General features: G+C 35.6%; 3 protein-coding genes across 5 annotated transcripts in view; 2 read left to right on the plus strand and 1 right to left on the minus strand.

Annotated features, from left to right (window-relative positions):
* Positions 1 to 2,174: 2,174 nt before the first annotated feature.
* Positions 2,175 to 3,257, plus strand: LOC118737108 (protein apnoia). The gene is made up of 3 exons (XM_036467405.1): positions 2,175 to 2,314; positions 2,782 to 2,915; positions 3,001 to 3,257. Exons 1-3 carry the CDS (start codon positions 2,209 to 2,211, stop codon positions 3,148 to 3,150), a joined length of 390 nt encoding a protein of 129 aa, XP_036323298.1. The 5' UTR covers positions 2,175 to 2,208; the 3' UTR covers positions 3,151 to 3,257.
* Positions 3,258 to 9,132: 5,875 nt separating this feature from the next.
* Positions 9,133 to 10,454, plus strand: LOC118737111. Its single transcript, XM_036467406.1, has 2 exons — positions 9,133 to 9,852; positions 9,958 to 10,454. Exons 1-2 carry the CDS (start codon positions 9,264 to 9,266, stop codon positions 10,452 to 10,454), a joined length of 1,086 nt encoding a protein of 361 aa, XP_036323299.1. The 5' UTR covers positions 9,133 to 9,263.
* An 8,407-nt stretch (positions 10,455 to 18,861) lies between these two features.
* LOC118737112 (stearoyl-CoA desaturase 5) overlaps positions 18,862 to 23,602 on the minus strand; it is a 59,518-nt gene continuing 54,777 nt past the window's right edge. For all 3 annotated transcript variants that reach the window (XM_036467409.1, XM_036467407.1, XM_036467408.1), the window contains exons 2-5: positions 20,637 to 20,991; positions 20,202 to 20,538; positions 19,356 to 19,702; positions 18,862 to 19,267 (exon numbers count right to left, since the gene is read on the minus strand). In XM_036467409.1, the coding sequence (XP_036323302.1) occupies positions 19,032 to 19,267; positions 19,356 to 19,702; positions 20,202 to 20,538; positions 20,637 to 20,991 (1,275 nt within the window). In that variant the 3' untranslated portion in view covers positions 18,862 to 19,031. The remainder of the gene's footprint in view (positions 19,268 to 19,355; positions 19,703 to 20,201; positions 20,539 to 20,636; positions 20,992 to 23,602) is intronic.

A 23,602-nucleotide genomic window follows, 5' to 3' on the forward strand; every position in this document is an offset into this window, starting at 1 on the left:
TTGCAAGGTTTGCAAATAAAGTGGGGAGCAAAACTGAGCACATGTTGTTTTTGTACTGATTTTGTTTTCGTTTTTTTTTTTATAATCCTGCGCCATATAAATCAAATTTTCAAACTTCGTACAGAGCTTAGAAACATCTAACAAATTTTGAACCAAATTTTGAAGTTTATAATCTGAATTTTATGCAGTTTTATATCCTATTAAACTTTAATATAATAAATTGCAAGTTTTAATCGACTGAAGAATCGTGCCGGGTTTTAATAATTTATTTTGCTTATGGTTTTTTGCACTTTTCTCCATGTAAGCATGATTTTTTTATGGAAAAAAGGCGCAAGTCCATTTTCGAAAAAAATTAAAAAAATTCAACGCCAAAAAAAAATGCAAAAGCCGTCACCAAAAAAAAAAAATATTAAAAATCAACGCGATTCTTCAGTCGCTTGAAAGTTCCCATCTGTTATACTTAAACAAGCACACCTGAAAATTTTCTAAAAACTTAGATTAAAAAGTTCAAAATTTGTATGAAAACTTGTTGAATTTTTCTAAGCCCGGTATAAAGTTTGAAAGATTGATTTATATGGATTTAGTAAAGCATCATGTTTTTATAAAACCTTGCACTAATTTTTGGTCCTCACTATAAGTCATATTATGAACTTTCATAATACTAAAAAATAGTTGGTTGTGCCTTCAAGTCCTCTAAATACTTAAGTAAGATTTTAAAGTTTACGACAACGAACAATCCGACACCGTAGTGAATACCCCAAATTTAAATGGCTGACAGAGTAGTATCAGACACTTACATACTATATACATATGTACATATGAAAGCCAATTAGCCATATTTGCGAACCCCACGTTAGGGCTGCATGTTTGTATGTATGTACAGTGGCGGTCAAAAACGGATGACTGGTCTTTCGTTTTTAATATTTACAATAATTTTTTTTTTAATATTTTTATAAATACATGGTTCATGCTTTAACGAAAACTGTATAAATCACACTTTCAAATTTTATACAGCAGTTAGAAAAATTTCACAAGCTTTTATCTAAATTTCGAGCTTTTTAACCGGAATTTTTAGAAATTTTTTGGGTATGCAGTTAACGGGCTTATATAATTTTAGTAAAACAAGTGAAAGTTTTGAGCAGCTAAAAAATTGCATTGATTTTTAATTTTTTTTCTGACTACTTTTGCGTTTTTTTTTTCGCAAACGGTCTTGCGCATACTCTTCCACAAGAAATTCATGTTTATATGAAAGAAAGTACAAAATGCCATCAACGAAAAAAATATATATTAAAAATAAGTTCGATTTTCAGCCGCTCAAAACTTGCTCTTGTAGCACTAGAATTTTATAAGTCTGTTAACCCAAAAAAATTCTAAAAATTCTGAAATTTAAATAAACAATTGTGGAAGTTTTGCATATAGTTTTTATTAAAGCATGGACCATATTTTTATAAAAAAATATCAAATAAATTTCAGCTTGAAAAACAATATAAATATTAAAAACGAAACACTATTCATCAATTTTTGACCGCCACTGTACATGCATATGTATGTGTGCACCTTGTACTCAAACTTTCAGTCAAAAATTTTGACACCAGCCATTGGTGACTTTGGCCATGACAATGCGAATGAAAGTTTCTTTTTTGCCGCTAAAGTGTCACACACACCAATTTTTTTGTCTGCTCGACCAAAAATCGGTAAAAGGTGCTGCTAAGCGAAATGCGCAATGCCATTTACACTTTACACGAATATTTGACTGCAGGAATGTATGCATACATATGTACATGCTTACCTGAGTGGGTGGAAACAAGTATGTGTGTGTGTGTGCATGTACAGCGCTCTATAGTCGCATGTAAATGGTTAGTCGTGACAATTTTGTTCCTTTTATTTTTTTTATTCTGCCTTCTGTGCTATTTTGGTTTTCTTTTTTTTTCAATTTATTTATTTTTTTAATTTTTTCATTGTCTGTCAAAATTCTACTTACCTAGCGATGAGCGCCCTACCGCTGTAACTATTAAAGCGCTTGTCAAGGTCTAAACCGCATTCAATATTTTACGAACTTTCAACAGTACAACAACTCAACCAACGCTGACGTCGTTGCATTGCTAGTGTGTGTGTGTGTGCATGTACGGTTTATATATCCTGTCAATACTTCTATCTGCGCATTTTACCGAGGATAAATAATAAATAACTACAAGGAATAAAAACAAAATGGCCGCCAGCAAAAAAAATGTCTTCGCCATTCTGCTGTTCGTTGCTGTGTTGGGCGAGGTTTTGTGCCAGCATGCTGTTGAGGATAATGCTTCCGATGTTGCTGGTTAGTGTGCATAGTGTTGTTGGTGGATCTAAAAAAAATTAAATTATAAGTGAAAGTATTTATGAAAAAGAACGAATCATTCTGCATGATATTTTGAAAAACTCAATGTGATGCGCAAGTTATTGATACGAAAAAAAAAAAATATGCTCAAAGATACATTTGTTCGTTAAAACCAAAAAAGTTTCACAAATTTCACAATATTGACCATAAACAAAAAAAATTACTAATGCCGGGTTTCCACTGCCTATTAAATGATAAACGTTTTATTGACAAATTTGGGCATTAAAAATACCTGCGTCATTTATTTTATAAGATTGTCATTAAGCGCATTTGAAAAATGTATTTTTAAAATCACGCATTTCTTTTTGTCATTTTAATGCCAAGTGGAAATCCGGCATAATAAAATTTAAGAATACAATACAACTACCATTTTATGCCACCGACTTTATTTCAATTCTAATTTACAGAAGGTCGCACATTCAGTCATCACTTCCTGAAGCGTCTGAGTTTTGCTGTCATTCCCGGCGCCTTTGTTGTGGGTGTGATCACCACACTGTTGGCTGCGCTCACCGTTGTTTCCATGAAGGGTCTGGGTGTCGGCGTGAGTATTATTAATCAATAATTACCTACCAACCACATAATTACAATTACATACTCCATTTCTCTATACGATCGCCTCCTTTCAGGTGATACTGTTGATTTTAGCCATCGGTCAGATGCTTTCACGCGCCGTTCCGCAAGTACATGCGGCCACCTACACCGCACCAGCACCCGTGCCGGTAGTATATTCACACTCGCACACCCAACAACCCGTGTGGCTTGAGAAGGAATGGTAGAATGCACCAAAAACATGTAGCGCACTGAATGGACGCTCTGGAATGGAGATACGTGGACAAAGGATGTTGCTTACCTCAATGAAGAGTCCTAAAAACGAACGCTGAAAAGAGACCAAAAATACCATTAACTTTTAATTATTAGCATTTTAATTAATTTAGTTAGTTTAAGTATTTATGTAATTATTTATTTAATCATAAAGATTTTATAATATATCAAATTTGCATACTTGCAAAATGAATTTGTAAAACAAACCAAAGCAGAGATACGAAAAATAAAAGAAATGTAAAAAATGCGCTCATTGAAAAGTGAAATGATTTCAATTGCTCGTGTGGCTGTTTAGTATTCAGAACTGCTGTAAGCACTTCCTCGCTTTTTTTTTTTTTTAGTATACTTCAAACATGGGCAACCCTAAACGTGACCATTCAAGTTTGCACGTTTTGATCGATGGCTCACCATGTAGAAAGAAGAAAGTGTTTAAAATGATTTGAAATGAGTCGATAACATTTGGGAAATGAGGTCGAATACTGTGTTTGGGAAACGATTTCTCGATTTCGATAAAATGTGGGAGTATGTCCGCTGGAAATTACTTTGATTTGCATGGATTAGAGTAACCACATTGGAGTGAAAATTTAATTGACTAAACATTTTGTTTAATTCTTGGTGAGAAATGTTGTAAGTAATTTTGCAGTTTTATGGCGTAAATAAATAAGGAGAAATTGTAGAATATTCGCACATGGCAGATTTGTTTCTTTTACCTGAAAATTTTTAAAGGAAATGTTAAAGGTAGAAGAAAATTAATTTTAGAAGGCTAAGGGACGATTTCTCAAGTAGGTTTTAATATTTATCTGCCCTTTAAAACAAATTTTGTTCTGAAAAAAACGCCATTAGATCAATATTTGATATATAGAAAAAAAGGCTTAACTCAATACAAAATAAAAAATTCAAAACCAATAACTTACTTACTAAAAAATTGTTTATTATATCTTAAAATTATTGTAACCAATAGAGGTAAATATGTTGTACAAAAACACATAAACATAAGTTCACAAATGTTGGTATAACACTATTCGTCGATTTAATCAGTTAACTTTTTACTGCGCATGTTTATTTTACGAGGAGAAAGCATCGAAGGCCTAACCCCGTCAGTGTGAGACTTTAAACCAAACTTAACTCCCTACCTTCATGTACCGTTCCCCTCCCGGTACCACCGTCAAGGATTTCGTCGAGATTATAACACTGTGTGACTTTCTTGTGGATTGGGCAGAGCGCACTTGAATTTCAGTCGTCGGGCATGCACCTTATTAGCTCCTTGCCATCGTATTTGAATAGCTCAGCTGACAGGCCGTCATCTCAAGCAACTTTGTTACTTTCCATCAGCATAATCGCTATTCGTAGCTCGTCATAGTCAGGCGCATAGATATCGACTCCATCGTCATCGACTGGGAACTCGGGCTCGTCTTCTCCACTTCTTTCAGTGCTTCTGCTATTCAAAAGGGTCGAAAAGTGTTCCCTCCATATTTTGAGTACGTTCTGGACATGGGTCACAAGTCGACATGATTGTTCCTACAAGAGTCTTGAAACCTTATGTAAGTCGCTCAACACTCTGCTAAAAATTTCGGGTGTTTTTTCTGTCGGCCAGCATCTCAAGCATTTTTTTCTGCAGCTTCTTGACACTCGTCATCGTACCAGTAATGAGCGAGAAAATTGGTTCCACTGCTCGCGAATGTCGATTTGTTGAACAGTGCTCTCTCACAGCGGGGGTGAGAGGGTCGAGCGGCGAATTCATTGGCCATCTGTTTTGATTGCAGCTTTTCGACATTGAACTTTCCTTGCATTGTTCGGGGCGCTTTTTTTACTGTACCGAAGTGGGGTCGTATATTGGCTGCATCAATATAGTGGTGTGAGTCGATGTTTGGCCCTCGGAGTGTACGTATGTACATCTAAAACACTGGAAGCTGGTGGTTTCTCTCTGGAGACACCCATGTAGCTTCATGGATATTTTTATGCTAGAACCCAGTACTACATACTGCCAAGTTTCGGACCGCGGTGAAGTCGATCAGCCTCAGCCCGCCGTTTCTATGCGGGGGCTGAACTTTCCGACTCTAGCGCCAAAGATCCCAAAGATTTTAACGTGGCGGGACCCAAACCCAGCGCACGCGGGGTGTTACGCCTTCCCACTTTAGCTCGCTCCCAAACTAGTGTTCGGTCGCTACCCAGAGGATTCATCGAAATAAATATTCGGACGTAGTGAGCTGCGATTTGAACCGTAAGCACACGAATCACTTTTGGCCACTCCCAGGTGAATGGCTTTGCAGTACTGGGAAATGTACAAAACATAGTGGTCAAAGGCGAATATCTCATCTAAACCCTGATGTGTTTTTTTAAATCATAGCTGTACATACCTGTATAGTAAAGCAAATAACCGGACCAGACGTTATTCAAAATAAAAAATGTAAAAAAAGTAAACTTTACTCTATACTCTGTAGTATTCATCCGAAATTTTGTAAGGTAAACTAACAATTTATAATCGTTGCTTTGAGGCGAAATATCTTCTCTTAAATTATATACATATGTAACTATAAATATGAAGACGTATTGAACATTTTGAGTATGCAGATTTTTTATGCCGGTATATTCATTTATGCTAAATATATTACTTGATTTTGTTTTGTCACACCATGTAATAAATAAAAAATTAATTAAGGGCCGTTAACTTATCTATTTTTAAGTATAGTTAAATCATTAGTTAAACTTAAGTACAGAAAATTCTAAATTTACTAATGATTTAACTACAATTTAAAATAGATATTTTAGCAGTCTCCAATATGCTTATTTTATAATAGAAATTTATGTGCGCTATGTGTTTTCTGCCATATGCTGTAATTACTTAAGAAGTAGACGTCTTGGCTGTTCACCAAACCGGCCTATAATAATAACTAGTATCGCCCCTTTGTCGAAATTCGACCACCTCACTTTTTTTACACAATTTTTCATTTTGCTTGGGAAGTTTTTATGTCCATCATCACCTGTTGATCGTCTAGGTCCCTTATATTTTTTGGTGGAGTAATATACATTATGTCAAATAATTTTGAAATTCATAGCAGCACTAAGGAAGAATAGATTTGTATGGGATTTGAATTTGAAGCAAATCGGACCATAAATGAAGTTTTTCGGAATAACTCCACTCCTACTCCACCTACTAAAAAAAACAAACAAAATGCGCACCTTCCCTTTGAAATACCTTTCGAACAAAAGAAGAATCATTCAAATTGGTTGAGAAATATAGGAGCAGTAGGGAGGAATAGATTTGTATGGGATTTCGTTAGCGTATTAATATATATGTAGATAATAATAGATTGGCGCTTACAAATATGTTAGTGTTTGGCCGAGCTTCTCCTCCGACTTCTGGCGTGCGCCTTGATGTTGTCACACAAAGCGGAGGGACCTACACTTTTACGCCGCCTCCGAACGGCGATTGTATTTTAATGAGAAGCTGTTTTTCATGACAGAAAAACACTCGGAGGTTTGCCATTGCCTGCCGAGGGACGACCGCTGTTAAGAAAAAACCTTTTTTCTATATTTTTTTGCGATGTTGCTTTGACCAGGGTTTGAACCCAGGTGCTGCGGAGTGGAAGTGCGCACTGTGATACAAAACTTACAATGTACGCTTAGAAGACACAAACCTAAAGACAAAGTAATAAAAATTTTTGCGCTCATTGTCGACTGCATCCAAGTTTTTACCCTTTTTAAATGGAAGTGCTTGGAAGTTAGAGAGAATAGCTTGATACAGAACCGGATGACCCACATATCAACTTTTCAAATCAATTTACTAATTATTTTGTTAGCATTGAGTGTATAATTGGTTATATAGTATATATATAGGAAAAAACTTGAAAGTTAGGAGGCCGAAATTATCGAGCAAGCATTTTCTGGTACTGTTTTTGATAATCTTCTGTTTCGTAAATTTTTGGAAGCCGACAGCGACAAAACCAAAAAGCTCCGTCGGAAAGCTTTCACAGGAGAGTTTTGTAAATTTATTTATATAGTAATAGCGTGCATTTCATTACTTTTCAATAATTTGAATATTCCTTAAAACTAAAATAATGCAAATGGAATTATTAAATATGATTTACATAAAAATTTCATATGACTGGCGACAATTTTGTCAACGACAATTTTAAACCCCGACAATGACAACTTGCCACTTTTTCAATGGAATTTCTCATGGAATTGAGAATTGTCGGAATTGTCGCTGACAACATGGAAAATATCAGTCGTTACAAAATCATCACTGTCGCTTTATGAAATAGGTACCAGATGGCCTGGACAAAGATCCATTCGCACATTATATGTATATGTATACCTATAGATTATACTATTTTTATCGCATCTCTAAAATTGTTGTTAACGGAGTTAATCGATTTGGGAATTGAGGCATGCGTCTTTATCACCCTTCAGCATATCGTTGATTGCTAGAATCAATACTCTCATTAAATCAATCTGGTATAGAATGAATATATCATGGCATAGAATGGATATACATATATTTACAATTACTCGAAAGCTTTCATGCCAATCATAGTTGCCAACTTGGCGCTTTAAGCACTAGATTTAGTGCTTTTTGAAAATTAAAGTGCCAAAAAAAAAATCATTTACTAATTATTTACTACCTAGTGCCTTTTTTCTGAACTAAAATTACTCCGATATAGTTAAAACCTGAAATAATTTTTAATATTTAAAGCTGTGACAGCACTGAATTTACAAAAATCTACAAATTTAAATGCACTTAAATACAACCATGACTTAGTAGATATGCGAGTAAGCTAAGTATTTCTTTTTTTCTTTTCTAATTATTTGTAAAAATGTTTTAGTTTTGTACCACCTGAGTAAAACACATCGTTTCTTGGTGCTGAATCCAAATCTGGCCGAACAATTGCTCTAGCACTAGTATTTTGAGATATCCCAACCTCAAAGTGCCAAACTCACGGTTTTTGACGATATTTATTTGAGGTTATATAATGAAAACAGAAATTTGTTTTGCTCATTTCTACTTGGGGCATGATTTTCGTTTGTTGGGATTCGATTTTTCTTTCTTCAGATATATAAGTTTTAATGTGCAGTACTTCGGTATTACGTCGTAAGTATGAGTCATTATAGCATGTGTAGAGGCCATACATTCGATATGAGCAAAAAGGTTTTGTTTATTGATTTATGTATGCATTCTTGTAAATATTGTTAATTTTTTGTTTTTGTTAAATACATACAAACTGTTATGAAAAAAGCATCCATTGATTCAAAACCATTTGGTGCTTTTAGTGTGGTAAAATGCTTTTTTCCAAGTTTTTGGTGCTTTTTGAAAATCAACAGTTGGCAACACTGATACCAATGCACCAATCTAATTTCCATTCAGTGATCGAACGTGCATTGTCAGCCACAGCTTTGCGGAGGATAACAGTAATTTTCATGCACTTGTACGAATGTTTACATTTACTCGCTAATAAGTATGTGCCACTTAAGACTACTTTTACGCAAAATAATAATCAGGTCGTTTTTCCAATTGCTCCTGATATGTTTACTATCTGCTAGACAATATGCAGTTTTTTTTTGCGTTCGTAAGCTTAAGTATCAACAATTAAGTGAAAACAGCAATATTGCGAAGCGAATCGATGAACTGAAAGTTGAGTGGTTAAACAAGCTGTGTTAAAATGCGGCAGAAGAATGGCAATGTTATTGGCAGACTAAATACTAAGCTGTACTAGATTCTTTCCAAGAACCCCATTAAAACGGTATTGCATGGTAGTGATTCTTCTAGCCACTTGGCAAAGAAATAGTTGGAGTTGATATTAATTTCGCCGACAACAAGAAAGTCTAGAATTTCCAGCTAGAAATCTCGAACAATAACTGCCAAGAATGGCAGCATTTGGGATTTGCTGGCGCGCTAACAAAATCGAGCGCATCAGTCGCTGTTGGTGCGTGAAACTGCACAGAAGTGCAATCGAAGTGCGAAGCGGTAAAATAATCGTCATTTATAGCTGAAAATATAATAATTATAGACAATATTCCAAAAAAAAATATTAATAAAAATAGTCGCAACTTAATTGTTAATAAAATAATGGCGCCCAAAATGTCTCAGTGCACGTGCTTTTTTCCAATCATGGCTTTTGTTATTGTTGTTTTTGGGCTGATAGCGCCCACCAATCAAGAGCGTTTGCTTGACAGCGCGTCTACGCAAGCAGCTGACGAACGTAGTGATATGCGTAGTAGCAGCAGCGACAATGCTGCCGACGGAGGAGACTCCACTTCGTTCGCACGCCACACTGAAAAGGTAGTAAAAAGTGTGCCATACTTTCAGGCGTCACTGCCAATGCGCGTCTATGAGTGCTTGCGCGGCTTCAGCATTTTGCGTTGCACAAAATTGTTTGTGCTGCAGAAATTGGAAGAACGCAAGCATATGAGACACACTGGCAACTTGACGCGCGATTTCCTCGATCAATTCTTCGACTCGGACGACAGGCTGGGCAGTTTGATAAACAACAAATACGCCAGTATGTCGGATGAGAAGCTGAATCAGTGTTTGGTTGTGAAATTTCAACGATTCTTTAAGCATCGCGACATCAAACTGCACTTCCTGCCGGGCATAATGGTAAAAATTGTGCCAAGCCGTGACAATAAGCTAAGCTTCACATTGAAGAAGAGTAAAAGTGAGTGGTGGTTCATAGAACAGGAAAATCATGATAGATATTCAACATATGATATCCTACTTTCTCTTTTTTCTCTTGTCTCTCCTCTCTCTAAAATCAAAACAGAATCAAAGATGCAAACCGTGAGTGCGGCTAGTGGACGCGCTTCGAAACTTGTTGAGGAAATCGATGAAACTCTGGCGTCTGCGGATGTGACTGAAACCCAAGCTGATGAATTTGCGCACATGAAGCAAAGCGAACTAGGAGGATTGGGCGGCGCTGGAAATGCCGTTGGGGGCGTGGCTGGTGGAGTGGGTGGTGGTCATGGCGCTGGTGGCGGTGGCGGTGGCGGTGCTGGCGGTATACGCCGCAAGAACAAAAAGGGCTCGTACTCCTCATACAAAAACACTATTCTGCAAATGGCTGTGCCGGTAATGGTTATGCCAGCTATTCTGATGGGTACTGTGCTGCCATTCCTCTTGCCCATGCTGAAAATGGCAACTATTATGACAATGATGCTGAACAATAGCGCCTTCATCGCAGCACTTATCTATGCGGCTCGAACACACGCGAATGCGCAGGAGGAACAGCACATCAGTTATCCGCCACAGGGATACTTTTAGCGTTTGATACAATAGATATTTGATTTTCTAGGTTGTTGTATAAAAGCAAATAAAGTTTGATAAAATGTTGAAAATATCCAATAAAAAATATGTGATGTTGATCTTTCTTTTGGAGCAATCAAATATATGTGGTTATAACCAATAACCGCCTAAATCGACTTAAGAACAAATTGAGTTATATATGCTATCGTATTCTGCAACTACTATTCCATGCGTATACGCCATCCAAATCTCGCGCCAGCTAGGCTATTTAGAAAGTTATATACGAACATATTTGGGTTTCCCCATTAGGTTAACGTTACAATCCAAATGTTTCTTGAACTCAGACTATTCGACTTAGGCGGTTATTGCTTATGACCACAGATATTTAAATAGAATCCTGCACCGTCCCTTAATTTGTTCACGGAATTAAAAATATAAACAGGCACTCAACCAATTTTTTTCTTATTTGTGCAATGAAATGCCTAGTAATTTTAATTAATCTTATAAGGTCCTTTTTGTTTTCTGATTTATGAGGCCAGTAGCTCGTTTCTGTAACCCTTCTCTGCCGATTATTTCTCTACTAGGGATGAAGCGATACCATGCAGGTATCGATACTGTTACCTGGAAGTAGTATCGAAAAAAGTATCGATACCTGAAAAATATCGGATCTAAAGTATCGTTACCCACTCATCTCGATTATTTTGGCTTAGAAGTTATTCCTTATGAACTAAATAAGTTCAATATTTTTATTTTATGTCATAAGTTAACCATTATCTGGGAATTCTACACTCCAAACTATATATTTAATGATGAATGATATTTGATACAGACAATCCATTGGAAAAATTTCAAGAAGGTTAATCTTGTTTAAGAAAAAAATTTGCTCATGAAATATTTATGAGAAAAAGCCTCTTTTAGTACCTCAAACGAATAGAGGCTTTTAAAAATTATGAGCCAAAGATTTAAATACGATAGTTGTAAAAATGTATCTTTATTACTTCACCCGGTAGAATTTTACATACAATTGAATTGAGTAGAGAAACAAAATGATACGGATGAAATTTTACTAAAAGAAATTCTTAAAAGCATTTAAAAAATGAAAGAATTTCTAGTGTCTAGATACCGCGAACTGGAAAACTTTTCGATATTTCGAACATTTACTTTTCTCCAGACTAAATACGAAGATGGCGTTTAAATTTTCTGGAATATTTTAGTCTTTTCCAATAATTTTTTTTTTTATCAACTTTTCGTACCCTACTCCTTTTCTCCTTTGATTATATTCGTTAATAACAGAGCTATACTCCCACTACCTTTTGTAGTTTTCGCTAGTATTTATTTTCTGTGTATGCATTTCCTTGCATTTTGCTCGAGGCCTTCACATGCTAACCCGCGTCACACCCGTAGAGTTACCCAGTGAGCTTAACATCGCGTTGGTATGTCTGTACTGAACATTCATCCAGTCGCTCTTCCACTCGAACAGTCTATGCTTTGCACTATATCGACTATATCGCATTTGTTGGTTGCCAATTAAACAGCCATAACGAGCAAGGCGCTTAATATGCCGAATAACAATGGAGGAAAAATTGCCGAAGCCACATTGGTCTTAGTATCGAGTATTGGTTTTTCGATACCTACTCAGTACTTGGTTCAAAAGTATCAATGCCAAAATTACTTGGTGTCGATCGAAAAGTATCGAGTATGTACTTGTATTTACTCGTATCGTTTTATGCCTATTCTCTACTGGTAGAGAATATATTTCATTCTCTACTACTCATTAGCAGTAGAGAACTCTTACAGAAATGAGCTATAGGTCCCTTAAAAACGGCTACAACAAGAACAGGGTACAAGTACCTACCGATATATTCACAGACCCATTATATCTTCACTATAAGACACGACTTATTTATTTGTAGATTTTACACAAAAGTAATATTAACCACATTTTTTGTGTTTCTTCTTTCATGTGTTTTAACTTAAAAAAAAACTGCGGAAACAAATGGCTATGCAAATTTTTTGAAGTAGTGAGTTATAATGCAACTAAACAGGTAAATTGAGGAATACACTTAGTACATATATATGATTACCTAACAAATCCAAATGCAAGAAAAAGTTTTCGCTTCTATGGTATTTAATTATCATATTGCTTACATTAAAAACTTCTCATAAAATCCATTTGCCGTTCGGAGGCGGCGAAAAACTGTAACTCCTCCCCTTTATGTGCGACAACATCAAGACGCATACCAATAATTGGAGCAGAAGCTCGGTCAAACGCCTATCAAAAATGTTAGCGCCAAAATATTATTATTGTATTATTTCCTAAAACCAAGGTGGAGTTATATCTTCGCTATCATTACCAAAGATAGTCATCGACGGACTGCCTCATGATCTCGTGAATGCAGGTTTAACTCTCCAGGCGTATGCCGATGACATCGTACCAACATGCAGGGACAAGTTCGGACGCGAATTTCGATACGTTATGATACCATATATTTTGGAATCGAGAACCCTTGTATCGTATCGAATCGCAAAGGTGCATTACAAACTTAATGAGATATATAATATACTATTGCACTTTATATTAAAAATAATTTTCTTTTATTAAATTCTTTTTGATATGCTTAAGGAAAAGTACATACATATGGGCATTTCCAATCTGGCGTGGCGCGACAAAATGTTACAAATTAAATGAAAACGTCAAGATTCGAAAACTCTGGGAATCGGTCAACACTATTTGTAGTAATATTTGAAATATTTAAGCCTATTTCTCCAGGTTCCAAAATGTAAACATTTTTCGTGCTTTTTTATCAGCCGAAGTATCTGAATATCTATCACGTTGAATGACATTACGCTACTAAAATCTCAATTGAAACTTTTATTGTTAATATTGTTTTTAAACTAATTTTTAACGTATATAAATTATGAATATTTAAAATATAATATTTTAACTACAGCGCGCCCTAACGTTTCCATTTATTGCAAATCTATGTCGTACTATGACCTACCGCTGGAAACGCCCATATGTCTATACTTTGGAATTGATATGGATATATTTTGGTCCTTAAGAGTCCAACATTCAGATCTAATTTTTTGAATTTGGTATCGATATTGGGAATATCGAGTCCTTTTATCCCGATAATTATGGGTATATTTACAGCGATATCGGCCCAAACATGCATTGCCGAAAGCTACATCCGAAGTTCAGCTATACAAGGAGATTTCAAACTGATCTAAGTAATAAGAAGGGCTGTACAGGCATATCTGATACATATCGGATAAACCAAAACATGATAACCTGGTACATTGCCGGCTCCTTACCGAAGAAGGCACCAGAATAGTTGCAGTTGGACCGATGTTGGGATCATACAATCATAATTGTAGTATAATTCGACGAATAAAAAGTTTAAATTGAATCTTTTTTATTATTACTTGAAAATTTCGATAAATAAGAGCCTTATAAAATTATAACATAACATACCATGTCATAAGATAACATTAACAGCCTACACGACCTAAAGCAGTTTTCTAGGTTCATCAGAAGACGGATACTTTTGAAAGTTTATAAATAAGTATGGTAGCGACTTTTTGAAGAAGAGTTAACATTTTATGCTATTTTTTTCAGAATATAAAAAGATTTTGCACTGTGTTGTTAGTGGGCATGAAAAACTACTTTAAATACTGGTACGTAATCCACCAAAAACTAAAAATCTAAAAAATTTTACATAGCGCACTTTGCAAGTGGACTACTCATGTGTTAAATGTTTCAAATATTCTACCTAAATTTTTTTGAGATCTAGCCCAGTTTTTGTTAATAAATTCCATTAATTTGGTTTTCAAAGTGAAACACCGGCTTTCACCATGAAATTTTTCCACCTACCTCCTGCCTCGCAACACTGTGCATTCGCAGATGGGTCGAAGTTGGACGGAAAATTTGAAAGAGGTGTTTTCTGGCAGGAACTCTCAGTAAATAACATGATCAGGCTGGCGAACTTTTTCAGCATCTTTTATTTAGGCAGATGTGCCAGCTATAAAACAGGCAGCCTCGCTAGGCGCATTGTATTAGCGATTAGAAGGGTAAATATCTACGCTGATAGTCAAGCGACCATCAGGTTCTAGAATCGATCATGATGCGATTGAAACTGCTCGGAGATTGTGTGACCTTTCTCTCAATCGTCTCGGAGTATTCATCGTTGGAAATTGCAGGCCAAACGAATTGGCTGAGCAGGGTGCCCCTTAAGTTATCTCCTGGACTGATGAGCTTGCAGTCAGCTCGGCGCTGTACAAACCCCCATAAATGCAAGGCTTCAAAGTCTTCATGGCCGGCACAATTGACTGCGGATGGTCAAAGGGGCTTCTGCAGTTAGCTAAGCGCCAGTTCTTCATTCTTACCGACTGGTCAATGTCATTTAGGAACCCATGTTATGCAATCTAATATCGCCAGGTTTGAAGGACGAGATGAAATCATCTCAGCAATTCTTTGCTTCACTAGACTAAGGTTTAAACACCTCGGCTTATATTTCGTTAACTTTACTTTGAGCACCTAAAAAATGTCTAACTTCACACGAATTACCTTGAGTTACCGTTGCACGAATGCTACAAGGTGTTAACACAATGAAGAACAACTTCTGCCACCTTACCTCACCCAGCCTAACTTTGAAGAAGTAAAATAGAATCGACAAGCCCGTAGAAATATTTTTTATTTATTTAAATAAATCATACACAGATTTCGGAATATTGTATTCTATCGTCAGCATTGTCAATCAACCGACTGATTAGAGGTGTAGCTAGGGTAGGAATGGAATAAAATTTGTGATGGCCACTAACCCATTATTTCCCTAAGAACTTGCCAGACTCTTTTATGAATCTTAATGAAGGGAAAAAGAATATAGCTCGACCATGTTCAATATGAGTATGCTTCGTACTATCTTCATTTTTCAAATAATACATACACAGTGGATCGTCGATGATACCTTTGATAACCACCATAGGTCGTCCCCATGGAATGTGCCCCCTAATCAGTCCTTTCAAACCTGGTAGCTCACTGCTGGTCGCCCTCTTCAGGAAACACTTGGTTGTTTTGCTGGTAAAATTGGTCCCGCTCCAATTGAACGGTCTTAAGAACCGCAATTTGCCAACTCATCAGCAGTTCGTTTCCTTGAACATCACGTTCATTTCATTTCCCTAAAGTTGAAATATGTATACTGTCTATAAATTATACTATAAACTATAAATTATTGTTCGGTTAATCCCAAAAGCTAAGCCAAGCAAACCATTGTTTGAAATTTAAAAAAAAAAAAAAACCTACATAAAAAGTTAATTTTCTTACGTATTCTATTCCACTAAGTAGCGGACAGCAATTATGTCTTGTCTTTTACTTCTTAATTTTAATCAATCGCCTGGCTTTGGTTCTGCTAGGTTTAATACGCGATACCACTAACCAATATCCCACAATCAGAGACAATAAATTCTACAGACAACAAGTCTGCTGGTTGAATGATCGTCTGGTTTACGCATACATACATATTTATATGTAGGTATGTACTTTCATAAATATGTACTTACATATGGACATACATTAGATCGTATCACAAAAATAAATGCAATTTATTCCAAGCGATCTTGACGGTAGGTATTTAAGGAGTGTAAAATTCTTCGCTATTGGTATGGACAAAATTTGAGTTAACCTAGCAGAAAATTTGTAACTGCTTCTTTTGGTAAACCCAGTAGAAAATTTGAAACTGCTTCTTGTGTAACCCAAATGCAAATATGTAATTTTTCATTAACAACAGCCTTTGTTTACAACTACAGACGGCTATATTTGCATTCTGAAATTCTCTGGGAATAGTTCGGAGCGTCCATTTCCAGACTAGTGCGGACTATTTCAGGACTAATCAATTTGGTGATAAATTTGGGGCTAGCTCGGTATCAGTTCGGACCTAGTTCAGGACTCTTTCGGGTCTTGTGCGGGACTATTTCAGGAATTTTTCGGGACTTGTTTCGGAGCAAGATCGGGTTCATTTTGGGGGTATTTCAGGACTGTTTCTAGACTTGTTCAGGACTAGTTTGGAACCCGTTCGGACCTAGTTCTGAACTTTTTAGGGTCTAGTGCAGGACCATTTCGGAACTTTTTCGGAACTACTTCGGGATCATTTTGGGTCTAGTTCAGGACTTTTTCGGGACTACTTCGTGATTATTTTGGGACTAGTTCGAGACTTATTCAGAACTTTTTAGTGATCGAAACCAGTTCGGATCGAGTTGAAGGCTTTTTCGGGTCTCATTCGCAACTTGTTCGGGGCTAGATCTAAACCAGTTCGGACCTAGTTCAAACTATTTCGGGTCTCGTATGGGACTTGTTCGGGATCACTTTGAGCCTACTGCGATACCAGTTCGGGACTAGTACAGGAATTTTCTGGGGCTAAATTTGATGAGTAACTGGTACTCAGGCCTTTTTTCAGCACCCAGTAAAAACACCTAAATCGTTTTTTTTTTAACAACTCCTTAATTCAATGTACATTTTCTATAATTGATATACCGTCGTAAAGGTATTATAAAAACCTACATATTTCCCTAAAAAAAATATTACCCTATCATGACAAATTAAAAAGTTATTATTATAAATGTTTTTTTTTGAACACGGCTCCCTATAATCAATAGTAGCAAGCTCAAAAATACACTAGCATTATCAAAAGCGTCTTTACTATATGTATATTTATCAAGCTTGATAAAAAAATGGATTATAAATTGAAAAATTTATTCGAACGTAAATTTATAAAGCTTTTAAAACCTATTTTATTTTTTATGAATACGGCCATCAATTTTTAACTAAATAGTTGGAAATTTTTTCGGCACATTCATCGTGATACGATCTAATGTACATATACACACATATGTATATACTATGTACGTAAGTATATGTGTTTGGCTGTATTCTTGTTCACCTCCAAATTCATGTTTTGCAACAATTATCATTGGTTTCTTTCCATCCATGCTGCTATCGAATTCGATTTTATTTTCAAATACTTCCGCTTATAATATTCTATGCTTCCTCAGCTCCTCTTAAGCAAAAAAAAAAAAAAAACAGTAAACTGTATGAGTATGTGTGCATATTAAAGAAATTTGAGCTCACAAAAATTTGCGATAAACTAAAAACAAAAGTTAAAAAAAATTACTACGCATCTGCCAAGGTGAGTTGAAAGGCTGCAGATGAGGTCGAAATGATATTGAAAAGCTGAGGTCATGGTTGAATCTATGAATAAAATTTCCATTAACAATTTTTAGTAAGAATTTGCGCATTCAGTTGGAAAAATGGAAAAATTGCAACCGGAACTAATTAATTCGGTATGCAGGGATAATCTCCTGCGTCAGTTGCTAGCTGGAATTAAATAATCGATTGTCTTTATTTATATTTATGAATGCTTAATATTATAGCTTTTTCAGGTTAAATGAAACCATTTTCAAATTAAGTGAAACCTTTTTCAGATTCAATGAAGCTTTATTTAAATTAATTGAAACTTTTTTCAAATTAAATGAAACATTCTTAAAAGGAAGTATCATTTAGTTTGTAAAAGGTTTCGCTTTATTTGAAAATGGTTTCATTTAATTTGAAAAAAGTTTCACTTAAACTGAAAATGCTTAATACAGCAAAGTGCCTTTTCTTGTTGTATGCATCTTTGAGCATTATTTATTGTTATGCAAACTTTTCAAAAAAAAAAATTGTAGAAGCATATGCATGTACATATGTTTGTATGTATTTTAACGTGATGCGTTAATCATCTGTTGAAAGTAATAAAAGGCCGTCGCTATTTTTCGAAACTGTTTTATTGTTTACCTAAACATTTTTGGTTATTCTTTATATAATAATATACAAAATAATTTTAAAGCAAACTAAAACTAGCGTTTCATTACATTTATTGTGCGTATGTTTATAAAAAAAAATAAACAAACGTTCGCATTTGAGTTCTAAGACGAAAATAAAAATATAAAAAAAACTCTTAAAACTCTATACAAGCAATCTCCTTAGAACTAGCCTTAACTCTGTATGTTGTATGTGAACTACCTCCCTTAACGTTAAAAGTATGTATGCCGCATAGTACCTCCTCTTAAAAGTACGTACGTTCAAAATTATTGTTGTTGTCTTCATCTTCAACATCATCAACATCATCAACATCATCATTATCATCATTAGCTTCATTTCACATTTCCTTTCACTTTTGAAAGAAATTCTCCTCATTATTTCCTCCACGTCAGCTACTAAATAGTGCGCAAACTACTCCATCCCTCCCCCTCAGGACACATATGTACATATGTAAGTATGTGCATACATATGTAGATTCCTCCAAGTACATTGAGTATGCGCTTATTGCCAAGACGTCTATAAAAACATGTTGTTGGTGTTCGTACTTTTACATATAGATATTGGTGGTTTCGCGTATTTTTTGAATTTTTTTTTTTTATGAAATTTGTTCAGTGTGATAACGGTAGCATGAGAATAGGAAGCTTCAAACAGGCACCAAGTATAATTTTACTAATTAAATACTGTCCTATTCTAAAGCAAAAAAAAAATGAATCTGTGTACGAGCACTGTAAACTGAAATGCTTCTATTCTTCCTTATTCTCGTATAGCGCGCCCTTACGATCTTCGCTGGAAATATCCGTATCATCCCAACCCCAAATCATGGTATCCTCTTTCTCATGATCGAGTTTCGACACCAGCTGGTTGATGTTCACATTGTTGTTATTTACGTCATGCAGAGAGTAATGCGAGCCATCACCGGTGCGCTGTAAACGTTTCAGAATCAATTCCTGTGACACCGATTTCAAATCGTATGCTTGACCTATGAGATAAAAAATGCAACAAAAAAAAATTTTAGTATAGATATTTTGAGCTACTGCTGCTTTCTGCATTTATCACTAACGACTTACCAATACGTGCCATGAGATCCAAGAAAGCTGTGGTCCAATTGTGCTTGTATGCTCCCAATTCTCCCGCTTTGTAGTCCCATGGGAAGACATGATGATAGTTATGCCAGCCCTCGCCAAAAGCAATGATCGACACAAATTTGCTATCAACCGAACTGATGTTCTTTTCGTATGGTCTCATGCCGTAGAAGTGGGCAGCGCTGTTCACCAGCCAAGTGCCGTGCAGCGAGAGTGCATAACGAAGCATTGAGCAAACGAAGAAGCACACTTGGAGAGATGAGCCCAACACAAAGTAGGGGAATAGTGCCGGAAGGACGAAACAGCAAATGGGCATTACAACAAAGTAGTATCTGTAAGCGAAAAAGGGGAGAGTTATGTATAAAACAAGTCATTTTCGGCGGAAAAGAGGGAAGGACAAAGTGTCACAAATCGAAATTGTTATCGTTATCGACATTGTTGTCGTTATCGACATTGTTGTCGTTATCGACATTGTTGTCGTTATCGAAATTTTTTTTCGTTATCGACGCAGCTATCATACTCTCTATCGTAATTGTAGGCACTAACGACATTGTTGTCGTTATCGAAACTACTATCGTTATCAATATTGTTATCGCTGTCATAAGCGCCATAGTTATCGTCAATCTACCGTCATTCTTATCATTATTAATGTCGATAATGGCGCCTTTTCCATCATTGATAACGATTTCACACACAGTGTTACTTACACTTACAATTTATCTACGGATTTTATTTTCTAAATTACCCACTTTTTTTCAAAAGCCTACTAATTGTAAAATTAACCCCGCATTCGAAAATAATACTCAAAATTGCTTTGTTAACTTTACTCACTTCCGCTGGAACTGAACTACAGGATCGGCCAAAATATCGCTCATATCAATGCATTTGCCACGTTCTCTTACATCGGAATGCTTTTTGCACATCAACCAACCCATATGAGCAAAGAAGAAACCACGTCCCGAATTGTGCGGATCCGCATTGGTATCGGTGAATTTGTGATGCACACGATGATCGCGACACCATTCGTAGATGCTGTTCTGGAACGCGAGCGATTGGCAAAGCATAAGGAATATACGTAATGGCAGTTTGGCTTTGTAAGCGCGATGCGACCATAGACGATGTACACCGGCAGTGATGCCCAAGCCGCCAAGTATGGCATAAAAATAGCCTATCGTACGCGATGGGAGGAAGAGAAAGCATATATATATATATTTAGTAAATTAAACAAAAAAAATTACATATATGTAACTCCATCACAAAACGCACCAATTACAAATTCCAGATAAGCGTTCTCAGCCCAAATTAACCATACACCATAGAGTGCGCTCGAATGCAATAACACAAATAAGAATACATTGAACCAAACGATTTCCATTTTATAAGGTTTCTGCGTAGTCGTATCTGCTTTGTTCTGAGTTTGCGCCACTGGCTTGGCAGAGTTTTGACGACTGATGGCCGCTGCTGACTCGCCTTGATTCGGGACGCGATCATTGTTGCTTGTTGCTGTTTTGCAAGTGCCCTTAGCTAATGCAGTCTGCTTGTTGTTGTTAGCGTCATTATTATTATTGGTGATTGCCGTTTCGGCGATAAGGAAAGTGCTGCCTATCAGATTTGGAGCCATCTGTAAGAGGGAAGAGAAACACCAAAAAAAAGGATTAGATTTTTGAATACAAAATTCAGAAGGCCAAAAAAGTTAATCGGCTCTATTATGGTTGTCGACTTGGACGTCGATGTAATTTTTGCATCAAAAAGTAGCCTTCTTAAGGCCAACTCCAGTTACGTTGACCACAGTATTTCTGCAAGGAACACCTTTCCGGTAAAATACTGTGGTCAGCGTAACCGAAATTATGAAAAAATTACATCGACGTCGAAGTCGACAACCATAATAGGGCCGAATTAGTAAATATATTTTTTTATCTTAAATGTTATAGACATAAATCAATCAGCAAAATGTTTAACTCTCGAAAATAGCTTTTTCAGCAATAAATCATTTGAATTTAATTTTCAGCACATCCCGTAAATCATAAGTACATACATGATTGCATAACATACTATGCACGCGCGTCGCTTTTGAAAACTGCTATTGATGAATTCATATGATTGGTTTTTATTTAAAAAAAAAAAAAAAAAACACTAAAAAATATATAAGCTGAAAAATAGCTGAAATGAGCTCATTTTTCTCCCTCTCGCATCGCTTTGCCGCACAACTCTTTTAGTCGGCATACTCGTATTAGAGAATAAATATATTCGTATTCTCTCCAGCAGCTAACTAAATAAGTAAATAAATTCGTTGCCAACCAACACACACGTTTTTTGCCTTGAAGTCATTACCAATTCGAGTTATGCGTCTATGGTTTCCTTCGGCTGACTACCAAATAAGTTCTAAAGAATCTAAAGCATAAATACTACTATATAGAATGTGTTAATGAAATGTTCAAAAATAACTACGACTCATCAGCTATTCCTGTCAGGTTGCGATAGAAATAAAAAAATTTATAAAACAGAAACCATTTTTAAGGAATTTATGTATGTATGTAGTGAAGAAAATACAAAAACTTTGAATACAAATCGCTAAAACAGGGACACCAATTTCAATTGAATCGCTTAGAAAGAGTTTAGAGAGTTGCACGTGAACTCGTAAAATTTTGCTAGTTCTTTTTTAGAAATCTAACTTTTGTTAATGCGTACGTTGATTTACATTCAAACGGAAATTGAATATAAACTTGTTCAGTTAGTTTAATTAAAAACTCATTTTAAGAAATAAATCAATTTAAGTGACACAGGCACTCTTTTACACAGAAGGAGGCTTGGCTCGATTGTTGTAGGTAATAAAATTTACTTAAGAGATAAATAACATATACGGCGCGCGAATAAATTAAAAGAAAACACTCAAAAAAAAACAAAATTGAACTTGTTAAAAGACAAGCTGATATTCAGAGAGAACTGGTTTATAGAAATCTCGCAAAATTATATTTGAGATCGCATTCATAATGTCCATCGATACATAGTTACATATGTACATATGATATCTGTATGTGTGATATGAAGCGAAGATTCTTAAATAATAATATTGATCGTAAGTATTTCCGTATTCAATGGTTCGTAATTTTAAATGCGCCATGGAACTGGTTGTAGCTCTTTCAGCCGCCAATGGGTCGCGGAAAGATTACAGGTGGGTCGCGACTCGATCCTAAATTTCTCAGAAACTTTGAAGATATAATTAAAAAAGTTTAAATATTTTGGTACATAAGGACGAAGGAGGTACTGAAAAGCCCTTTTAGAATTTTATTCCAGAATATCCTTGAAAATTTGCAATACATATTTTTGAAAGAAATTGTATGTTAAAGACTGATATACACACGAGCAGATCCTCGAATTTCGTCCATCAATCATTATTGGCTTAAACAATTCAAATTAATTAAAAGGACTTTTTCAATACCTAATTTGTTTGCCTAATATTATTCCTGCAGCTTTCTCAATTTTCAACTGATTTTAGACTTTGATAACTTTCGAAATAGGGAATTTCAATGGATATCAGGCACCATAGTAAATTAATTGGAAGAGTTTCATTGTATGGAATTGGGAATAAAAGAACTCATTTTGCCACTAAATATTTCCCGATCGCCACCAAATTTTATATTGGAAGCATTAAGACTAAAAGGAAACTTTTTCTACCCGGCGGGTTGGAATTCATTTTTAAGTCTATTGTATATATTTTTGCAATATTGGATGGTAAATAAAATGTACATATACTTCACCATGCATGGATGGAACATGGAAGCATTACTATAAGGAAAAGAAAAGGTTATAACCCACTATTCTAGCATAAACAATTGAGAGAAACTAAAAAAAAATCTTAGAGTCCTCATAAGATTCCAGCATGGTAAAGAACGTTGACGACAGGAGCAGCACAGCGTTCAAATATGTAGAAACTTTTTGCCTTGAAACTTCAAGGCTGTGTTAGGTTGGAATGGTTTAATTGGTCGATCCTACTCACATATATGCTAAAAGAGGCGCGTTCGGATACCCATCTATGCAGTTGAGTGATTCACTTCACTGCCTTTTGTTTAGTTTATTTTATTAAAGTAGGTACTCTTTTTTCATAACTGCTATCACATGTGATTCGTCGAATAGCAATAATGTAACGGGTGATTTTTTAAGAGCTTGATAACTTTTTTTTTAAAAAAAACGCAAAATCTCATCGGTTCTTTATTTGAAACGTTAGATTGGTC

Source organism: Rhagoletis pomonella, unplaced genomic scaffold (genome assembly GCF_013731165.1).
Source record: "Rhagoletis pomonella isolate Grant_MI unplaced genomic scaffold, Rhpom_1.0 Rhpom_scaffold_00004, whole genome shotgun sequence".
Lineage (NCBI taxonomy): Eukaryota > Metazoa > Arthropoda > Insecta > Diptera > Tephritidae > Rhagoletis > Rhagoletis pomonella.